General features: G+C 42.0%; 1 protein-coding gene across 2 annotated transcripts in view; it reads right to left on the minus strand.

Moving 5' to 3' along the window:
* Window positions 1-13,545: 13,545 nt before the first annotated feature.
* Window positions 13,546-22,478, minus strand: part of MCM9 (minichromosome maintenance 9 homologous recombination repair factor) — a 101,093-nt gene continuing 92,160 nt past the window's right edge. For both annotated transcript variants that reach the window (XM_077289537.1, XM_077289539.1), the window contains exons 12-13: window positions 16,434-16,579; window positions 13,546-15,182 (exon numbers count right to left, since the gene is read on the minus strand). In XM_077289537.1, coding sequence (XP_077145652.1) covers window positions 13,841-15,182; window positions 16,434-16,579 — 1,488 coding nt within the window. In that variant the 3' untranslated portion in view covers window positions 13,546-13,840. The remainder of the gene's footprint in view (window positions 15,183-16,433; window positions 16,580-22,478) is intronic.

Genomic DNA, 22,478 nt, shown 5'->3' on the forward strand with positions numbered 1-22,478 from the left:
TACAGCACTCTGGGAACAGCCTATTTGTTGAGAAATTTCTTTCTGGGTCTTACCCTCTTGCTTGAGGGTGTCAATGATGGCCTTCTTGACATCTGTCAGGTCGCTAGTCTTACCCATGATGGGGGTTTTGAGTAATGAACCAGGCAGGGAGTTTTTAAAAGCCTCAGGTATCTTTTGCATGTGTTTAGAATTAATTAGTTGATTCAGAAGATTAGGGTAATAGGTCGTTTAGAGAACCTTTTCTTGATATGCTAATTTATTGAGACAGGTTTTTTTGGTTTTCAGGAGTTGTGTTATGGTTCTCAATGGCAAGAGAACATAGCCCAGCAAACATAAGAACTAGCTCTTGGAAGGATGGAAACTAAACTGACCATGAACTAAACCTGCCGCACAACTAACAGTAGCCGGGTAGCGTAGCCTGCGTTTTATCCCTAGACGCCCAGCGCCGGCCGGAGGACTAACTAATCCTGGCAGAGGAAAATATAGTCCTGGCTCACCTCTAGAGAAATTTCCCCGAAAGGCAGACAGAGGCCCCCACAAATATTGGCGGTGATTTTAGATGAAATGACAAACGTAGTATGAAAATAGGTTTAGCAAAATTGAGGTCCGCTTACTAGATAGCAGGAAGACAGAAAGGGCACTTTCATGGTCAGCTGAAAACCCTATCAAAACACCATCCTGAAATTACTTTAAGACTCTAGTATTAACTCATAACATCAGAGTGGCAATTTCAGATCACAAGAGCTTTCCAGACACAGAAACGAAACTACAGCTGTGAACTGGAACAAAATGCAAAAACAAACAAGGACAAAAGTCCAACTTAGCTGGGAGTTGTCTAGCAGCAGGAACATGCACAGAAAGGCTTCTGATTACAATGTTGACCGGCATGGAAGTGACAGAGGAGCAAGGCTAAATAGCGACTCCCACATCCTGATGGAAACAGGTGAACAGAGAGGATGATGCACACCAGTTCAATTCCACCAGTGGCCACCGGGGGAGCCCAAAATCCAATTTCACAACAGAGTTGTATGCCAAAATCATCAGTATTAAAACAATAAAAGACCTGACAAATTTCAGTTGGTGGATAATGAATCTATAATATATGAAAGTTTAATTGTAATCATTACATTATGGTAAATAATGAAATTTAACACTATATGCTAATTTTTTGAGAAGGACCTGTAGAATGCCTATATTTGGCGTGCCCGTTTACTTACTTTTTTGTTGTTTTATGCACATAATTATGTTTTGAAATATACACATCTTAGGCTGTGTTCCCAGTAGCGCTGGGGTTCGCCAGAAGGGGATCCATAATGGATCTGACCTCCTGGTAACTCCAGGATTCCGCCAGCCTTAGCTGGGGTCACCAGGAGGTCAGATCCATTACGGATCCCCTCCTGGCGGACCCCAGCGCTAGTTGGAATGCATCCTTACCTTGCAATTGTAAAATAAATTTTGAAAAGTATTTTTATTTGAGTTATTCCATGATAATTGTAAACAGGCCTAAAAGGCCCCAGGTGCGTGATTGTGTAGATTGCTATGGGTATGCGTTCTAGGGTTAAAAAACAGGGAAGGTGGTTTAAAAAGTCATATTGATTTGTCCCCTCAGTCTGATGGCTGATTTCAGGATGATAGGCAGAGGAAAATGATAAGTCAATCCCGAGTTTACTACAAAAAGCTCTCCAGAATTTACAAATTGCACTCCCTTATCAGACACAATGTTAAGAGGGATGCCATTCAACCTTAGAATATGAGAAATAAACAATCTGGAGAGTGTCTCAGCATTAGGTAACCCTGACGAAGGAACAGTTTTTTCACCAGAGGCAAAACCGTGATTAAATCTATGGACAGATGCATCCATGGTCTTTCTGAAATTGGCAATGGAGCCAATTCCCCAGCCGTCTGGTTATGACAGATTTTAGCACATGAGCAAACTTCACAGGCGGATACAAAATCTTTAATATCATTAAGCATGGATGGCCACCAAAAGCAATAGCTTTCTGTGTAGCTGTGACCCCAGGATGACCACTCAAGACGGCATCATGAAACTCCTGTAACAGATGCAAGCTTAGATACGCAGGCACAAATAATTTAGACCCTGGGGTAGTGGAGGGAGCCAAAGTGTGGACTGTACTGATCTCAGTTTCCAACTCCGAGGATTCCTTGTATACCATTAGGCTCAGAGGAAGAATGAGGGTAGAGGTTCTGGAGGAGAAACGGACTCAAGACTGCGAGATAATGTATCAGCTTTCACATTCTTGGACCCCGGTGTGAATCTTATAAAGAAATGAAACCTACAGAAAAACAAGGACCATCTGGCCTGTCTGGGGGTTAATCGTTTAGCTGATTCAATGTGAGCTAGTTTCATATGAACAGTGACCACATTATCTTGATGAACTGCCCCTGCCAAAATCCCATGCGATAAAATCACCCTTTCCCCAACCTCCCTGGCATCCACCTCCACAATGTAAGGCTCTTGGAGATTGGGCTGAATGAGAACAGGTGCAGACCTGAAACACTCTTTTAAAAGCCCTAATAGCATCTGGTGACCAAACCTTGAGATTGTCCCCAATACGTGTAAGGTCAGTAAGAAGTTCACCCCTAATTGGCCTGAAAGGAAACCCCATACACAAAACTGACACTCCAACATGCCTCTGCATACTATAAGACGACTGAGCTGTCACTCACAATGCTAACTTATGCCTACTACCCAGGGAAAGCACTCATAACCCTTCTACCCAAAGACAGCACTGCAATTCTTAGGACAGCTGAGCTGTCACTCACTGCGTCCCTAGGACACAGTGAGAGGCGGGATTGTGACACAAGGATTACAGCCAAGCGAATGAGGCCACACGTACAGACCAAAAGTTTGGACACCTTCTCATTTAAAGATTTTTTCTGTATTTTCATGACTATGAAAATTGTACATCCACACAAAGCATCAAAACTATGAATTTACATGTGGAATTATATACTTAACAAAAAAGTGTGAAACACTGAAAATATGTCATATTCTAGGTTCTTCAAAGTAGCCACCTTTTGCTTTGATGACTGCTTTGCACACTCTTGGCATTCTCTTGATGAGCTTCAAAATCTTTAAATGAGAAGGTGTGTCCAAACTTTTGGTCTATACTGTACATGGCCACCAATCTTCCTTATTCCTATAGTAATGTATATTTCATTAAGCACCTTCAGCCTCCAATATGTAAGAATGACAGCCATCTTTCCCACTCATTCTTACACATGCATGTGTTGTGTATGGGGAGAGGAGAGAAGCTGCTGCCGGATATCTCTTATGGTGCTTTATCTCAAGGGGGAACAAAATAATTGATCCTTCTCTCCCTAATATAATGTCTTAGGGGAGTCGGAAGGTCCCATACACATTAAATGATCGTTAAGTCCTGCCAAAACCAGTTGGAGGTACAGATTCCATTCTATCATGATATTTCTGTCTGTAGGTTCCACTGTGTATTCTGCTTTTGATAAACTAACGCAAAAATACGGACCTGTATACTGCTATATAAAAGTTACCGAAAGCAAAAGCCTTGATCTACATAGATCTTACTGGAGAACTGTCACCAAGCACAGGCTTAATCAGTTACATATTATGAACATGTTGTATAAAATATTAATCTGTCAAATAATTCTAAAATTCTATCAAAAGCGGATTTACACTGGCCGATTATCGTTGCCCAATGATCAGCGTAAACAAGCTGCTGTTTACCGATAAATGACTTATTTGTCAGGTGAAATTCTTTTACTTGGCTTAATTAAAAGTTCATTATTCTCAGGAGCAGGTCGTTATGTGTAAACAGGACATGTGCTGCTGAGAACAGTGACAGTCAGTCTACCCAGTTCCCCCGTGACAAAGGTTGGTTACCCGGGCCCCTGTGATATCCCTCAGGCTAGGGAAACCCTGTCTGTCCCTTTCCCAGAAGTTACACTAAAGGTGTGCATGTCTGGGCCGCCAGGCCTGACCCTGTCTCCTGTTTCAGCCCTAAGCTGAAACCACCACCCGCCACCCAGTGAAGAGACCACACACCAATCCCCACAGAAAGCACAGACAGGGAAAACTGAAAAACGCACCACGCCGCAGACACACAGGAATACACTATAATGTGCACAGGGCAAAACAAACACAAATAGGAAGGAGGAATATGACAAAGGATTATACACCACCAGATACGATATTCCTACGAGACCACCACTCCAGACCGAGATCACCAGGCACAAGACACAAGCTATAATCGGCGACGCCCAAAGTCCAGCGCGACTATTTAAAGGCCGTGGGCGTGACCCAGCCTCCAACCTGATTACCAGCTTGATTAACCCCGAGCAAGCTGGATAAAATCTAGCCGACGCCACTGAGCGTGTAGTGGACGTAAGTGGAATTACTGCTGTCTGTCGGACGCCCTAGTGTGAACAGCGTCCAACATGACAGTCTATACACACTGAACAATCTACCACTATTTTACTGTATTCATGAGTAGTACGGTCCGAGCAATGACCACCAATTAGGGAAACGTTTCTTATCGGCAGTCCTTTAACACGATCGGTCAGCTGTTGCAAATCTAGGCCAAGAATATACTATGCACTGGATAAATGCTTCACACGTATCAGTATAAAAATAATATTACTTTGGACATATTTTTCAGTTTACTTTCTAGAAGCAGGTGCAAAAGCTATAACCCCATAGCCAGAGCTTGCATTTTATTGCCTATAGGACTGTTTGGATTCCTTATCAAGCTGAGGATTATCCCAAGGATTTTTGACTACACTTGTTTAATTATTAGCAAATTTTAAAACCCAGACAGATCTATTCAAATGTTCACAATCTTGTCAATATTGTCTTCAAATATGAGTTTTGGATGGAAGATAATGGAGTTAGAACTGGCAAAAGCTTGACGATGACTAGATGAGAAGAGTGGATTAAAAATCCATGATTTTTATAGGGGGCAGAAAATTGGTTGGGAATTCAAGTGCATAGTCCAATTATTCTCTGTATTGTATAATGAAAATAAAGATAATGGCAAGCTAAACGGATACAAGTGAAATTCATAATGCAATGCTTTCATTATTAGAGGATTTAAGTATTACGATTAGGTTTCCATTTATAAAATAGTGTTTGCATGAGGACCTTATTATAAAAAATGGATGCCCATTCATCACTCGATTTATAAAATACATGAAATGTGCCTTTTCCCATAGTTTCTTTAACTATTATTCATTGATTGATCACAACCATGAAAAGGATCAGTAAATGTTATGTGATTACATGCGACTAAGTATCATGAATTATTATTTATTAATATAGCGCCATGGTGCTGTACATGAGAAAAGGGGTTACGTACAGGGTTATAGATAACGTTTACAGTAAACAAATTTACAATGACAGACTGGTGCCATGAATAGAATATAAAGCAAATGAAAAAACTGCCAACTCCCTCAAGTGATAATAAAACCCATTGCTCGTATAATAGTAGGGTTGTGGAGTAAGCGGAAACATTTTGGCCATTGATAGAAGTAACAGTAGAGACCCTGGAGGGATGATGCAGCCTGTATACATTATTAATTGTACTCTCCTAGACTAGCAGGAAATAGAACGCAGCCAATCCTCCGCTTACCTCACTCTAAAAGCCTGACTCCCCCATAAAGCAGCCAAATGGGAAGATATCATTTCCTCTGGTGTATATCTAATGTGTAATGGGATATATGAGATTCTATTAGACTCAGGTCAAAGTTGCCCACTATTCATTCATGTCTTCAAGGACAAATTTCTAGATCAACTAATCCACAAGCTTAGAGGTACACAACAGTTTTTTTCTTTGATGATTCACGTTTATTGAAGTACAGATTTTTAAGAAACGTGACTTAAATCACAAAAAAACGGTATCACACAATTCGATTTAATTTACCCAATGACCACGGTAAGCAAATTATTAATATGGCCGTACACACTAGTCTTCACACAAACTGTAGCATATTGTTTGTTGCTTGACACTGTCTCTACTTGTCACAACCCAAAGGAAGTAAACTGGAAAAATTGAGCAATTAATTTGACCATTATTATTATGCTTTGCTTATATAACGCCATCATATGTCTTCACAGACGTCACCTCCTGTCCCCATCTGAGCTCAATCTAAATTCCCTATCAGTATGCCTTTGGAGTGTGGGGGGAAACCGAAGAACCGGGAGGAAATCCACACAAACATGGGGAGAACATGCAAGCTACCTGCAGATGTTCTCCTTGATTTGAACCCAGGATCCCAGCTTTGCAAGGCTGAAGTACTAACCACTGAGCCATTGTGTGGACCTTTATTCAGTTCTTTGAAAAACGAGCAGGACACAGCCCCAGCAAGCGGATATTGGTCCATATGGAATTGTCTGACGTCCCCCTGAAGAGGAGACCTTGAGGCTCTCCTCTGTTGACCATTGCGTGCCTATAGAGTCAGGTACACGACATGACTTTCCTGACTCAATCTGTCCTCCTGATCCTGCCTTCCAGATTTTGGATCTGATTTTCACCTGCACCCTCCTAACAGATAATTCCTGATTAGGTCCACCCCACTTTGTCTTTTGGGGACTCAACCTAGCTATTATTAAACAGGTAAGCACAACACCTTCTTCCGAGGGGTAAGGGTAAAAATGTGAATAATAAAGAAAACAATGGCAGATTCTACCCAAATTCTTACCTAGATCTAGAAGAAGAGAATGGGAGTACTTTTCTTCTCGCTCTGTGCTTTTTTTCTGTTTGGAGTCTCATATATCCTCAAAGGGACTCAAAACAGAAAATAACTCAGAAAGAAAAAAAAAAATATTCACATACTCTTCTTTTAAATTAAGTTAATTTATGCTGCCATAAATGAAATTATATAAAAAAAATACCCTTTAAATAGAAGAATATAACAGGATGACTTATGTATGTAACAAAGGCAATCCACATTGGGTTTCATTTGTGCTGCTGATAACTCTTCAGGTGACAATTACTTTAGGATTACTCCAGAACAGGGAGACTAAAGGTGACTGCTTGTAAGGGAGATTAAAAACATGGGAGCACTTTTTACAACTGTGTCCAACCTCCAGTAGACATACCCTGCATTATCAGGTGAACTGAGGAGAGGTCAATATTAGTTGAGATATGAGAGTAGTAACAGAGGGTATGTTGGCGGAGATTGGTCTTCTGAAAGGGGCATTCAGTTTCTGTTCACTTCTTCAGTGGGAGGTGAGTGGGGCTGGTGACGTCACATTTACTAATATCTAGGAGGACACATAAGCTGTTATTATGTATTCTGTACTTGTCCTCAGAGTATGTCTGATAAACAATACCGGATGATCGCCAACGAGAAAACACTGCGTCTAAAGAATGGTCTAAGAAGCTTCTGTACAGGTATAACGCATTGCAATGCATTATATCTGCAATTAATGTGAAAAACATGAAAGTCCCATGTCCCATAACAGGACTAAGTAAAAAAGTAAAAAAAAAAATTGTAAAAATATACGACATATTACAAAATAACAAAGACAATTACACCAATACACATTTTTATGTAAAAAACAAGGTACATATATTTAGTATCATCGTGCCCAGAATGAACCAATCTATAAAAGTGTCACAATAGTTAATCCCTTCAGTGAACTTTTGCAAAAAAAATAAATTGTGTTTTAGTGTGACAGCAGCCAAACATAAAAAAATTACATAAATCTGGTATTGCTGACCGACCCGAAGAATAAAGTTGTGCAATCACTTATACCGTATGAGGAATGGCGTAAAAAATAAATCCAATTCTTGCCTTGCTGATGATTTTTTCATTCTGCCTGCCAAAGATCGCAGTTGGGCTCGGTACACATTTATCCTGCGCTCAGCGCTGAGCGCTTACACCGTGGTTTCATGTAAATCTCTGAAATACGTGATTCAGAGCCCTCTGTGGAAAATTCCCTATGAGGCAGATGGAGGCACTGTGGATACTGGCCTATGATCTGGCGGTGTGTCTTTTTAGGCAAGCATAAAAGCGCTGTAGACCAGAAGAAGGACAACGCTGAACAGAGTCCAGACAGAACCCATAGCAACTCTGCTGTCTCATTAAAGTGAATGGATCACACAGAGGTTTCATCTGAATCATGTCATGCGGAGATTTAGATGGAAACCTCAAAGTAAGTGAGCAGGATAAATGTGATTCCAAAGAAAAAAGCAAGTCCCCACACAGGTCTGTCATCTGTTACCCCTCACCCACAAAAGAAACTCAGCAAATTCAGCACTCCTAAATCCAAATGCCCCCTTCCTTCTGAGCCCCACACTGTGCCTAAACCACATTTAGAGTCCACATGTTTGGCAGGGGTATAATTTCCAAAATGGGGTCACTTAAAGGGAGATTCTGTTCTTCTAGCACTTAGGGGCTTTGTATATAGAGTCTGCAAACTGTTCTAGGAAACTCTGCGCTCCAGGAGACAAAACGCTCCATCCCTCCCGAGTCTTGCCATGTGGCTAAGCAGTACTGTACAGCCACATATGGGGTATTTCCACATTCAGCAGAAATTATGTGACAAATTTTGGTGCCATTTTTGCCAATTTCACTGCGTAAAAATGTAAAATCTGTGGCTAAAACTAAATTTTTGTGGTAAATATGTAATTTTTTCTTCACTTCCCAATGGTATAAAATTCTGTAACATCTGAGGTGTCAATAAGATCATTGTACCCCTATATGAATTAATTGAATTCATTAAAAGGTGTAGTTTGTAAAATTGGGTCACTTATGGGAGTTCTGCTCTTCTGTCACCTCAGGAGCACTGCCAATGTAACATGGCACCCGCAAACCATAACACCATATCTGCACTATAATATAGCTCTTCTTCCCTTCTGAGCTTTGCACTGTGCCTGAAAAATAGTTTCCATTTTCATGTAGGGTATTGGTGCACTCAGGAGAAATTGCACAACAAACTGTGAGGTCCATTTTTTCCTATTAGCCCTAATAAAAATTAAAAAATTGGGGCTAAAACATTTTAGCGGTAAAAATTATTCTTTCGTCACCGCTCAGTGGTATAAAATTCTGTTAAGCATATGTGGCGTCAACATGTTTACTGCATCCCTAGATGAATTCATTGAGAGGTGTAGTTTGTAAAATAATGTCACTTATGGGGGATTTCTGTTGTTCTGGCATCTCAGGGGCTCTGCCATTGTGAGATGGCACCCTCAAACCGTTCAAGCAAAATCTGAAATCCAATATAATGCTTCTTCCCTTCTGCACTGCACCTCAAAAGAAGTTTTCGATCACACATGTGGTATTTTGATGCACTCAGGAGAAATTGAACAACAAATTTTGGGGTCCATTTTCTCCTATTACCCTTGTGAAAATAAAAATTTGGGGCTAAAATAACATTTTTATGGGAAAAATGTTATTTTTTTTTTCTTTATTTTCACGCCTCTACGTTATTAACTTCTGTGAAGCACCTGGGGGTTCATTTGTGAATATAAAACATTTGGGGCTAAAGTTAAGTTTTTGTGAAAAAAGTAAAATGTTCATTTTTTTCCTTCCACATTAATTCCTATGAATCACCTTAAAGGTTAATACATTTCTTGAATGTGGTTTTGAGAACTGTAAGGGACGCGGTTTTCTTTTCTTTTTTTAATGGTGTCATTTTTTGGTATTTTCAGTCATATAGGCCACCCAAAGTCACTTTAAATGTGATGTGGTCCCTAAAAAAATGGTTTTGTAAATTTTTTGGGGAAAATTAGGAATTGCTGATTGACTTAACCCTTCTAACTTCCTAACAAAAAAAAGCTTAAATTGTGCTGATGTAAAGTACATGTGGCAAATGTTATTTATTAATTATTTTGTGTGACATAACTATCTCTCTGGTTTAAGGGCATAAGAATTAAAAGTTCACAATCGGGAAATTTTTTATATTTTCCCCCAAGCTTTCACAAGTACAAGTCATATCGAATAAATTTTACCACTATCATGAACAACAATATGGCACTAGAAAATCTCAAAATCAGTGGGACCCATTGAAGCATTCCAAAATTATTACCACAAAAAGAGACACTGGTCAGTTTTAAAAAATGAGGTTAGGTCATTAACCTACAAAGTGGCTCAGGTCTTAAGGGATTAATAAGAAACTAACAGCCTCAAAGCTTTGAAAAGTCACAACATTTTGGTACAACTCAGAGGTTTTACACTAATTTCTCCCAACACGAACAAAATGGGCAGAGATGATGTGGAACAAAGGTGTGGCGGAGGAGTGATACCACAGCTCATCTAAGGCTGGGGTCACACATGGCGTAAGACAATACGCCACGTATTATACGTCCGTACTACGGCCGTAATATGGAGAAATGTTCCCAAAATATTGATCCGTAGTCAGGGTGTGTCAGCGTATTTTGCGCATGGCATCCTCCGTATGTAATCCGTATGGCATCCGTACTGCGAGATTTTCGCGCAGGCTTGCAAAACCGACATCTAATGGATTTATGTGCTCAAATGTTAGGGAAAACATATATACAGTATATATATATATATATGTCATTGAGACACATATATATATATTCTGTATTTAGATTTCATTCTGCGCGATATCTGTGAACAGCCGGTAATTCAATTGCCGGCTTTGCATTTCTCCTTCACAAACCCGACAGGATATGAGACATGGTTACATACAGTAAACCATCTCATATCCCCTTTTTTTTGCATATTCCACACTGCTAATGTTAGTAGTGTGTATGTGCAAAATGTCAGCGCTGTAGCTGCTAAAATAAAGGGTTAAATGGCGGAAAAAATTGGCGTGGGCTCCCGCGCAATTTTCTCCGCCAGAATGGTAAAGCCAGTGACTGACGGCAGATATTAATAGCCAGGAGAGGGTCCATGGTTATTGGCCCCCCCGTGGCTAAAAACATCTGCCCCCAGCCACCCCAGAAAAGGCACATCTGGAAGAAGCGCCTATTCTGGCACTTGGCCACTCTCTTCCCACTCCCTGTAGCGGTGAGATATGGGGTAATGAAGGGTTAATGCCACCTTGCTATTGTAAGGTGACATTAAGCCAGATTAATAATGGAGAGGCGTCAATTATGACACCTATCCATTATTAATCCAATTGTAGGAAAGGGTTAAAAAACACACACACACGATTAAAAAGGATTTTAATGAAATAAACACAGCGGTTGTTGTAATAATTTATTGTTCTCGCAATCCATTTGCAAACCCTCGCTTGGCAAAATAATAAACGCACAAAATACATACCTTCTGGTGAACCGTCTCGTCCCACGAAGTAATCCATCTGAAGGGGTTAACTAATATTACAGGCACGAGCCCTGCTAATGCAGCTGTGCTCCGTGCCTGTAATCCCCGGCGAATGAATGAAATGTAGGTCATTGACCTACATTTCCTTCAGTCGCGGTGATGCGCCCCCTGGTGGATGTCCTCATATGACCTGGAGCGTGGGAAAAAGTTCCCAGGCTGCAGTTCATGAGAACATCCACCAGAGGGCGCCTCACCGCGACTGAATGTAAATACAGATCACTGCTTTCCTTTCAGCACCCGGGGATTACAGGTACGAGCGAGAGGTTTATCGCAGCTCGTGACTGTAATATTAGTTAACCCCTTCAGATGGATTACTTCGTGGGACATGATCTGACATCAGAAGGTATGTATCTTGTGCGTTTATTATTTTGCCAAGCGAGGGTTTGCAAATGGATTGCGAGAACAATAAATTATTACAACAACCGCTGTGTTTATTTCATTAAAATCCTTTTTAATCATGTGTGTGTGTGTTTTTTAACCCTTTCCTACAATTGGATTAATAATGGATAGGTGTCATAATTGACGCCTCTCCATTATTAATCTGGCTTAATGTCACCTTACAATAGCAAGGTGGCATTAACCCTTCATTACCCCATATCTCACCGCTACAGGGAGTGGGAAGAGAGTGGCCAAGTGCCAGAATAGGCGCTTCTTCCAGATGTGCCTTTTCTGGGGTGGCTGGGGGCAGATGTTTTTAGCCACGGGGGGCCAATAACCATGGACCCTCTCCTGGCTATTAATATCTGCCCTCAGTCACTGGCTTTACCACTCTGGCGGAGAAAATTGCGCGGGAGCCCACGCCAATTTTTTCCGCCATTTAACCCTTTATTTTAGCAGCTACAGCGCTGAAATTTTGCACATACACACTACTAACATTAGTAGTGTGGAATATGCAAAAAAAAGGGGGATATGAGATGGTTTACTGTATGTAAACCATGTCTCATATCCTGTCGGGTTTGTGCAGGAGAAGGAAAAAGCCGGCAATTGAATTTCCGACTTTTCACTAACAGCGCTGCGTATTTCTCGCAAGTCACACTGCAGGTCCGTGTGGAATCCGTATTTTTCTCGCCCCCATAGACTTTCATTGGCGTATTATTTGCGCAGTACGCTGACAAACGCAGCATGCTGCGATTTTGTACGGCCGTAGAAAGCCGTATAATACTGAACCGTAATATACGGCTAATAGGAGCAGCCCCATTGAGAAGCATTGTGCCGTATGTAATGCGAGTTTTACGGACGTAGTTTATGCGCTCTTACGTACGTAAAACACGCATGTGTGACCCCAGCCTAAGGCCTGAAAAGCAGCATCTTCCCCTGTGCCAGAAATCTCACTCGAATCACTGACTTGAGAAAGATTTCTGACGTGGCATATGGAGGCACGCGCTACTCGTCCGACGTTCCAGATTCATGAAAAGGCATGCACCTCTTCATGAATCAGGAGCGACTGACTCCACCACACCTGATCATCAAGGCTGGTGTATGGCCATCAGATAATTCTTTAGTAAGATTGTATGCCAATAAATCTCAGCCTTGCCGATCAAAGATGTTTTCAATATCAGAAACTTTTTTTTTTTCTAAATAAGGAGTCCAGAAAATACGAGCTCTGGCCAAAACATCTTTACTCCGAAAATATGTTCATCCTCAATAATAGGCCTACAGCAAAAGGGGAGTATGCTGCCAGACCACAGCAAGTTAACTTACCATGCATGACCTGATATAATGTGTGGGCCAAGAAATGAGGGATTCCAAGGTCAGACTGCTCTGTATAGTATAAAGGCAAACGCAAGTCTTAAGCTACTTTCACACTAGCGTCGTACGACGCACGACGAATTGCGTAGTTGCGGCGCACCGACGCAAGCAGTGAAAGCGCTGCACAATGGGGGCAGCGGATGCTGTTTTTCAACGCATCCACTGCCCCATTGTGAGGTGCAGGGAGGCGGGGGCGGAGTTCCGGCTGTGCATGCGCGGTTGGAAATGGCGGACACGACACACCGAAAAACGTTACATGCAACTTTTTTGGTGGCGACGGTCCGACGCAACCGTCGCACGACGGTTGCGACGTGTGGCAATGCGTCGCTAATGCTAGTCTATGGAGAAAAAACGCATCCTGCAAGCACTTTTGCAGGATGCGTTTTTTCTGCAAAACGACACATAGCGACGTGCAGTGCACGACGCTAGCATGAAAGAGGCCTTACCAGTCCTGAAGACAATATCATTTATGTTACATATAAAGAACGCCACTCAAAAACAAAGTTCTGAAAACATCAACATAGTTTATTACAGTCACGCACTACCGCGTCTGTTGACAGATGCAGCATGATAAAGCACAACTTGGTTAAATCAAACATCTGTCAGTCTTCTTCACACTATTGCACATAGTTCTTGGCAATGTTGCCAGCTCCATCTGAAAAGTAGTCAAAGCAAAGTGTAGAGAATGAGAGAACCCATCATGGACCAGGAGAAGCAGCCCGCGCTGCCACCTGCTGTACAGACCTGGGACAACATTCTCCTAATGACATAAGATGAGGACACTGGTGTTTTACACTAATTATTTTACCTCATTACTCCAATCAAAGTCTAACTCTTCATCATCTAAGTCTGTGGTAAAAAAGAGAGTTTTACATGTTAAGGCAGCCCGACTGAAGGGTGGGTCCAGCTGGAAACATTTCCTTTTACCTCCAGAAAGCTGGTTCTCAGGAGATTTTGGGGTATCGTTGCAGGGGACAGCAAGCACTTCAGCAGCTTTGTTATCAGACACTGATGAGAAAGAAAATGTGGCCAGCTTGGCCAGAGTACTAGAGGACACCTTTCTACAGTGTGACGCCTCACCCGAACATGCAGGCGGAGGTAGTATATGACTTACGGCACTGGCTTTATTCTGGATCTCCTTTTCTGTGATGGTGGCCCCTGACAAATCCTTTGCTTCCTTCATTGGAAGAGAACCTCTCTGATCTGCAGTGACTGATCCCGCCAGTAATCTCAGTAGTTTCCCTGCAGGAGCAGCTTCTGGCTTTGGCTGGTTGTCTCCACCGTCCCGACTTTCCTTATCGAGATTTTCTCTTTCAGGACAGCGGGTCATTTTTGTCTTCTGCTTAAAAGTAAACTTGGCTAGTTGGGCTAATCGAGCATACATCTCTGGATCCTGCTCACCTGATCTACTTTCTTCTGGATCAGCCTGAGGATGACTTCTTTTCTTGCCACGTGCAGGTGTACTATGAAGAGGCCCGGAGGACAGGGGATTATCTGCGCCTGAGACATCACTACTTTCCCCACATTGCTTTGAACCAAGTGCACTTTTCAGTGACTTTTTATTCAACCTTTGCCATTTCTTTGAGACGTGCTCTGTAATCACTTCGTTTGGCAAATGATTAACTCTTGTGTGACTTGAGTCTTTCCCTGGTTGTATTTTTCCTTCCGCCTCTCCAGGAACTTCACCTTTATCACTATTGCCGATTTCCCCAAGTCCTGGCTGTATTCCAGGCTGTAGTTTTATGCCAGTATAACTTTCTGTATTTTTAGGAATAGGAGACACTTCTAAGGTCTGCTGCTCTGACGAGATGGCATCATACCACCCAAGACTAGAGTCACTACACATGCTGGTATGGTTCTCAGATAGACTCGATGTCTGGTCATTGCTGGTCTTCATGGACGGTTCAGCTTGCTGGTTACTTTCTCTGCTTTTCTTTTGTAATGGATAAGAAACAACAGGACATTTCTGGTCATTACCCACTGTAACTTCTGGTGAAGTCTGAGCATCTGAGATTCTTGTTGTTTCAGGGTAAACCTTCACAATCGAGTCGCCTGGCTGTGAACTGTGAGGATGCACATTATCCTCTACGAGACAATTGGAAAGATTTGTTTCAGATTGGTCAGACTCTTCATTCTGCTGTCTGTAAAGAACAAGTATGAAAGAAAGGGTTTAGATGCGATGAACTTTATGACTTTTGTCATAAAAGATCTGTCACCTTGGAAAATGCTATTTACCTGCAGATATAGAGTTAATCTGCAGGTAAGGAGCGTTACAATGCTGCCCAGACACATTACTCAAATTAACTTATTTCCTCTTGAGAGCCGCCAGCTTTCATAGATGTGTGCAGATACAAGGAGAGGCTATAGTAAGCTTATAACTGTAAACACTCCCCAGTAATTTGATTGACAGCTCGTTCTACACAGATATTCTGCAGTCGTCTAACAATCAAAGTCCCAGGGTGTGCTTATAGCTCACAGTATATTGGTGCTGGGAGGGGTGACTAATAGCTCCCTGCACCACTGAAAGCTGGCGGCTCCCAAGAGGATATCAGTTCATTTTCTCCAGGTAGCCACACTTTCAGCAACGCTATTTATCTGCCGATTAACCCTATATCTGCATAGTGATAAGATCACTTTAATGCTCTAGCTGTTTACAAAAGTGGCCTGTCTGGATACAGTTGTAAAACGCTTTACTTATACAGAAGTTAAGAGTTTCTAATATCAAACCATAAATCACCTTTACTGACAACATTTCAGTGTGACAAAGTCACTGGTAAAGTGCTGGAGGGGAACTATGCATCACTACGCTTAATGGTGTCAGATATAAAACCCAGAGTTGTATCCTCCGGCACACTAAATGCCATGCCATGAGGGCAATAAACCAACTGATGATTTAAAGAGACAGGGTCTCTGCTTTCTCTTTAGAGCATGTATAAAACAGTTTACATATATTTGACATTTATATTTTATTGATAGAATCCCTATAGAATACAAGGCCTTATCATCCCAACTTGACAAAATTATTTTTTCCCTCTTTTTTTTTTTTTTTTTTTTTTATTGTGCCCCCATGTCACTTTGCAACTGTTAAGGCAAAAGCCACATGGCGACGTTGGCAGGGACACTAGTTATGCAGCCAAAATTTGTCTCATGTCAATGCTACATCACACAGTAATGTAGACATATTTGGCTGTTTTGCAACTTGGATTATCAGAAACTTGCATGCCATGGTGGCGGTGGCAACTTGATGGTCTTAGCGTGACCACTTTCAAGCATTAACTAGAGCTCACTCCAGTGTACTTTAGGAGAACTCACACTGCAATACTGTGGTCAGTGATGGCATGGAGTAATATCATCTGTTCATCAAGAGACACCACACAGGCATGCTTACTTACCGCCCCAGCCTTTGCAACTCTTCTTGTAATATGTGGTGGAGACCAAGCCTATCTAAGAGGAGCTCACACTGCATTTGGTACTGCTCCAGTGGATTTTCTGGGAACGCTGTGTGTAATGCATTCACACCACCAAGAAGGGCACCACCCTGCATAATGGGAAAAAAATGATTAGCTGCAAGAAGGATTTAGGGTAATATCTGCACTCATGCATCATCCAATGTCTAGAATTGACAAATAATCTAAGCTTAGATAGATGTTGAGATATGCAAAGTAATGTACAAATATCAGAGTTCTCGCTTTAGTTTATTTCACAAATAATGAAAAGTCAATTTCTCAGAGCAAGAAAAAAAATTAATCTGCAACGGATTGCAGGTGAATGCTTGCTACCCAAAAGTGAATTTATTCCTATTTCTTCACCTACTGTGTATTTGTATGGAATATGGCTACTCCGTCTTGTGGTTAGTATGTAGCATATACTGATATTTACTTGCCCTTCTGGAGGTCACAGTAAGCAGTTTCATGTTAATTTACGATATACATATTGTCTGTGTCACAATTCCATCACTCACTGTGTCTTTGATGCTGTGAGTGAGAGTTCAGTTGTCCAATCAGGGGCAGGGGTGTGCTGAGCTGCCGGTATTGTGATTGACAGCTCAGCTGTCCAATCGGAGGCTGGGGTGTGCTGAGCTGTCAGTTTTGTGAGCGACAAACCAGCCATCCAATCATAGCTTGGGTGTGGTGGGTTTCCTCCAGCTGTTTCCCGTCCTTGGTCATTTAGCTGGCTGCCTGTATCTGACTGCTGTCAGTTGTAGCTTAGCTCAAGTGGTGTACGTTTGCTCTGAGTTCTTAAATTCTGATCTTTGTCGTCCGATCTTGAACTTGCCTTTGATCATCCGTTTGCCTAGCCCCTTTATTAAGATTTGCTACCTTTCTGGAGTTCTGAACTTGGACCGTGACTACGCCTCCGTCTTTCCCCTTAGTTTACGATGAGCTCTCTTCACATTTGACCATGGACATCTTGACTACCCTGCCTCATGGCTTGTCCATGAGTAGTGACTAGTGTCACACTCTGCTTTCCTGCACTCTATAGGAATTATTATTTATTATCATAGCTCCATTTATTCACGCACAGTGGGAAGCTTATAATTCTCCAAAATGTGTTGATATGCTGAAGCATTAAGTTTTCCCTCCACTGGAAATAAGGAACCTAGACCAACACCTGACATAAAATGCCATAGCATTTTCCCCTTCAACAAACTTTGCAGTTGGCATAAAGCAATCAGAAAGGTAGCATTCTCCTGGCATTTGCCAAAACCAAACTAATCCATCAGATGCCAGATAGAGGAGCCAGATTACTCCCTCCACAGAACGTTTTCCCTGTGCCAGAGACCAGTGGTTGTGTGCTTTATACCATTTTGGTGCTTGGCATTGTGCTTGGTGTTGCAAGACTTGCATGCACCTGCTCTGCCATGGATATCCAATGCCATGAAGCTTCCAGCAGTTTTTGTAATACCCAGGGAGGCTTAGAACTCTACACAGTGCTGGTGACTTATATGCACTATGCGATAAAGCATCCCTGCTCTGTAACTTTACACTGCCCGCCCATCATTGCCTGAGATGCTATGACTCTTAAGCACTTTCAGCTTTCAAGAATACCATCAAGATTTAAAGGGTATGTTCACACTGGTCGTTTTTGCAGTTTTTTTCATGCGAATTTTCAGCTGCTTTTTACAGTACCAACAAAGCCTATGAGATTTCAGGAATCTCATACACACACACATTGGGTTTTTTGTCATCAGCATTTTGTGCTTTGCTGGGTTTTTTTTACATTGAGCACGTCACTTCTTTCAGGGTTTTCCACCCATTGACTTGAAAGGATGGTGAAAAAACGCTCCAAATATGCAGGATGACTTTCTTTGCAGCGTATTTGCTGCAGAAAAGTCAAGGACAGCAGGATGTGACCTCACAGTCAGCTCTGCTACATTTAGAGGACAGGCAGCATGATGTGTCCATACAGGCTGTCATCCAGCAGAGTGGACCTGAACCCCATTCTCTTGAATGGGGGGGCCCGACAATACAGTGCTTGACACGCTGTCATATGCAAGACAGCGCAGCAAACACAGCTTCTCATCAACGGTGAGCACTCAGCTGTGATCGGAGGTATAAAGTTTACCTCCAGTCACTGGTGTCAGCTGATGGGACTACTGCTCCTATCATCCGACACCCGCTGCCGCTAATACCAGTGAGAGCAGGAGCGGATGATGGGAGTATTCATCAGCCGCTCCTGCGCTGTAAATAAATAATTAAAAAAAAAACAAAAGCCGTATTTTTGGTAACCAGCCAGGCAAGACTCACAGCTGGGGGCTGCAACCCTCAGCTGTTAGTGTTAGCAAGGTTGGTTATCAAGAATTGAGGGGTCCCCACGCTATTTTTTAATCCCTCCACCCCCAAGGGTGGTTTGCACGTTAATGACCGGGCCAATTTTTACAATTCTGACCACTGTCCCTTTATGAGGTTATAACTCTGGAACGCTTCAACGGATCCTGGCGATTCTGACACTGTTTTCTTGTGACATATTGTACTTCATGATAGTGGTAAAATTTCTTTGATATAACTTGCGTTTATTTGTGAAAAAAAACGGAAATTTGGCAAAAATTTAGAAAATTTCGCAATTTTCCAACTTTGAATTTTTATGCCCTTAAATCACAGAGATATGTCACACAAAATACTTAATAGGTAACATTTCCCACATGTCTACTTTACATCAGCACAATTTAGGAACCAAATTTTTTTTTTGTTAGGGAGTTATAAGGGTTAAAAGTTGACCAGCAATTTCTCATTTTTACAACACCATTTTTTTTTTAAGGACCACATCTCATTTGAAGTCATTTTGAGGGGTCTATATGACAGAAAATACCCAAGTGTGACACCATTCTAAAAACTGCACCCCTCAAGGTGCTCAAAACCACATTCAAGAAGTTTATTAACCCTTCAGGTGTTTCACAGGAATTTTTGGAATGTTTAAATAAAAATGAACATTTAACTTTTTTTTTTTTTTTTTTTTACACAAAATTTATTTCAGCTCCAATTTGTTTTATTTTACCAAGGGTAACAGGAGAAAATGGACCCCAAAAGTTGTTGTACAATTTGTGCTGAGTACGCTGATACCCCATATGTGGGGGTAAACCATTGTTTGGGCGCACCGCAGAGCTCGGAAGGGAAGGAGCGCCATTTGACTTTTCAATGCAAAATTGACTGGAATTGAGATGGAACGCCATGTTGCGTTTGGAGAGCCCCTGATGTGCCTAAACATTGAAACCCCCCACAAGTGACACCATTTTGGAAAGTAGACCCCCTAAGGAACTCATCTAGATGTGTGGTGAGCACTTTGACCCAAGTGCTTCACAGAAGTTTCTAATGCAGAGCCGTAAAAATAAAAAATCATATTTTTTCACAAAAATCATCTTTTCGCCTTTAATTTTTTATTTTCCCAAGGGTAAGAGAAAAAATTGGACCCCAAACGTTGTTGTCCAATTTATCCTGAGTACGCTGATACCCCATATGTGGGGGGGAACCACTGTTTGGGCGCATGGCAGAGCTCGGGAGGGAAGGAGCGCCATTTGGAATGCAGACTTAGATGGATTGGTCTGCAGGCATCACGTTGCATTTGCAGAGCCCCCTGATGTACCCAAACAGTAGAAACCCCCAAAAGTGTCCCCATATTGGAAACTAGACCTCCCAAGGAACTTATCTAGATGTGTTGTGAGAACTTTTAACCCCCAAGTTTTTCACTACAGTTTACAACGCAGAGCCGTGAAAATAAAAAATCTTTTTTTTCCCACAAAAATGATTTTTAGCCCCCTAAATTTATATTTTCCCAAGGGTAACAAGAGAACTTGGACCCCAAAAGTTGTTGTGCAATTTGTCACGAGTACGCTGATGCCCCATATGTTGGGGTAAACCCCTGTTTGGGCGCACAGGAAAGCTCGGAAGGGAAGGAGCACTGTTCTACTTTTTCAATGCAGAATTGGCTGGAATTGAGATCGGACGCCATGTCGCGTTTGGAGAGCCCCTGATGTGCCTAAACAGTGGAAACTCCCCAATTCTAACTGAAACCCTAATCCAAACACACCCCTAGCCCTAATCCCAACAGTAACCCTAACCACGCCCCTAACCCTGACACACCCCTAACTCTAATCCCAACCCTAATCCCAACTGTAAATGTAATCCAAACCCTAACCCTATCTTTAGCCCCAACCCTAACTTTAGCTCCAACCCTAGCCCTAACCCTAGCGGGAAAATGGAAATAAATACATTTTTTTAATTTTATTATTTTTCCCTAACTAAGGGGGTGATGAAGAGGGGTTTTTACTTTTATAGCGTTTTTTATATCGGATTTTTATGATTGGCAGCCGTCACACACTAAAAGACGCTTTTTATAGCAAAAAAGTTTTTGCGTCTCCACATTTTGAGACCTATAATTTTTCCATATTTTGGTCCACAGAGTCATGTGAGGTCTTTTTTTTTGCGGGACGAGTTGACGTTTTTAATGGTAACATTTTCGGACACGTGACAGTTTTTGATCGCTTTTTATTCTGATTTTTGTGAGGCAGAATGACAAAAAAAACAGCTATTCATGAATTTATTTTGGGGGAGGCGTTTATACCGTTCCACGTTTGATAAAATTGATAAAGCAGTTTTATTCTTTGGGTCAGTACGATTACAGCGATACCTCATTTATATCATTTTTTTATGTTTTGGCGCTTTTATACGATAAAAACTATTTTATAGAATAAATAATTATTTTGGCATCGCTTTATTCTGAGGACTATAACTTTTTTATTTTTTCTTTGATGACACTGTATGGCGGCTCGTTTTTTGCGGGACAAGATGACGTTTTTAGCGGTACCATGGTTACTTATATCCGTCTTTTTGATCGCGTGTCATTCCACTTTTTGTTCGGCGGTATGATAAAGCGTTGTTTTTTGCCCTTTCCCCCCCCCCCTACGATGTTCACTGAAGGGGTTAACTAGTGATACAGTTTTATAGGTGGGGTCGTTACGGACGCGGCGATACTAAATATGTGAACTTTTATTGTTTTTTTTTTATTATTTAGATAAAGAAATTTATTTATGTGAATAATATATACGCTGGAAGTACTATCCCGTCGGTGGTCATATGGGCCCACCACACCTCGACGGGATAGTACGTCCAATGTCAGAAAGGGGTTAAAATTATTTTAATAAATAATTTTAAAAAGCCGTGGCATGCCCCCCCCCCATTTTTGACAACCAGCTGGGGGCTGGTATTCTCAGGCTGGAAAGGGGCCATGGATACTGCCTAAAGGCCCCGTCTCACATAGCGATTTACCAACGATCACGACCAGCCCGTGATCGTTGGTAAATCGTTGTGTGGTCGCTGGGGAGCTGTCACACAGACAGCTCTCTCCAGCGACCAACGATCAGGGGAACGACTTCGGCATCGTTGAAACTGTCTTCAACGATGCCGAAGTCCCCCTGCAGCACCCGGGTAACCAGGGTAAACATCGGATCACTAAGCGCAGGGCCGCGCTTAGTAACCCGATGTTTACCCTGGTTACCAGCGTAAATGTAAAAAAAACAAACAGTACATACTCACCATCTGATGTCCGTCAGGTCCCTTGCCGTCTGCTTCCTGCTCTGACTGAGTGCCGCCGTACAGTGAGAGCAGAGAACAGCGGTGACGTCACTGCTGTGCTGTGCTCTCACTGTATGGCCGGATCTCAGTCAGAGCAGGAAGCAGACGGCAAGGGACCTGACGGACATCAGATGGTGAGTATGTACTGTTTTTTTTTTTTTACATTTACGCTGGTAACCAGGGTAAACATCGGGTTACTAAGCGCGGCCCTGCGCTTAGTAACCCGATGTTTACCCTGGTTACCAGTGAAGACATCGCTGGATCGGTGTCACACACACCGATTCAGCGATGTCAGCGGGACCTCAACGACCAAAAAATGGTCCAGGCCATTCCGACACGACCAGCGATCTCACAGCAGGGGCCTGATCG

Source organism: Ranitomeya variabilis, chromosome 2 (assembly GCF_051348905.1).
Source record: "Ranitomeya variabilis isolate aRanVar5 chromosome 2, aRanVar5.hap1, whole genome shotgun sequence".
Classification (NCBI taxonomy): Eukaryota; Metazoa; Chordata; class Amphibia; order Anura; family Dendrobatidae; genus Ranitomeya; species Ranitomeya variabilis.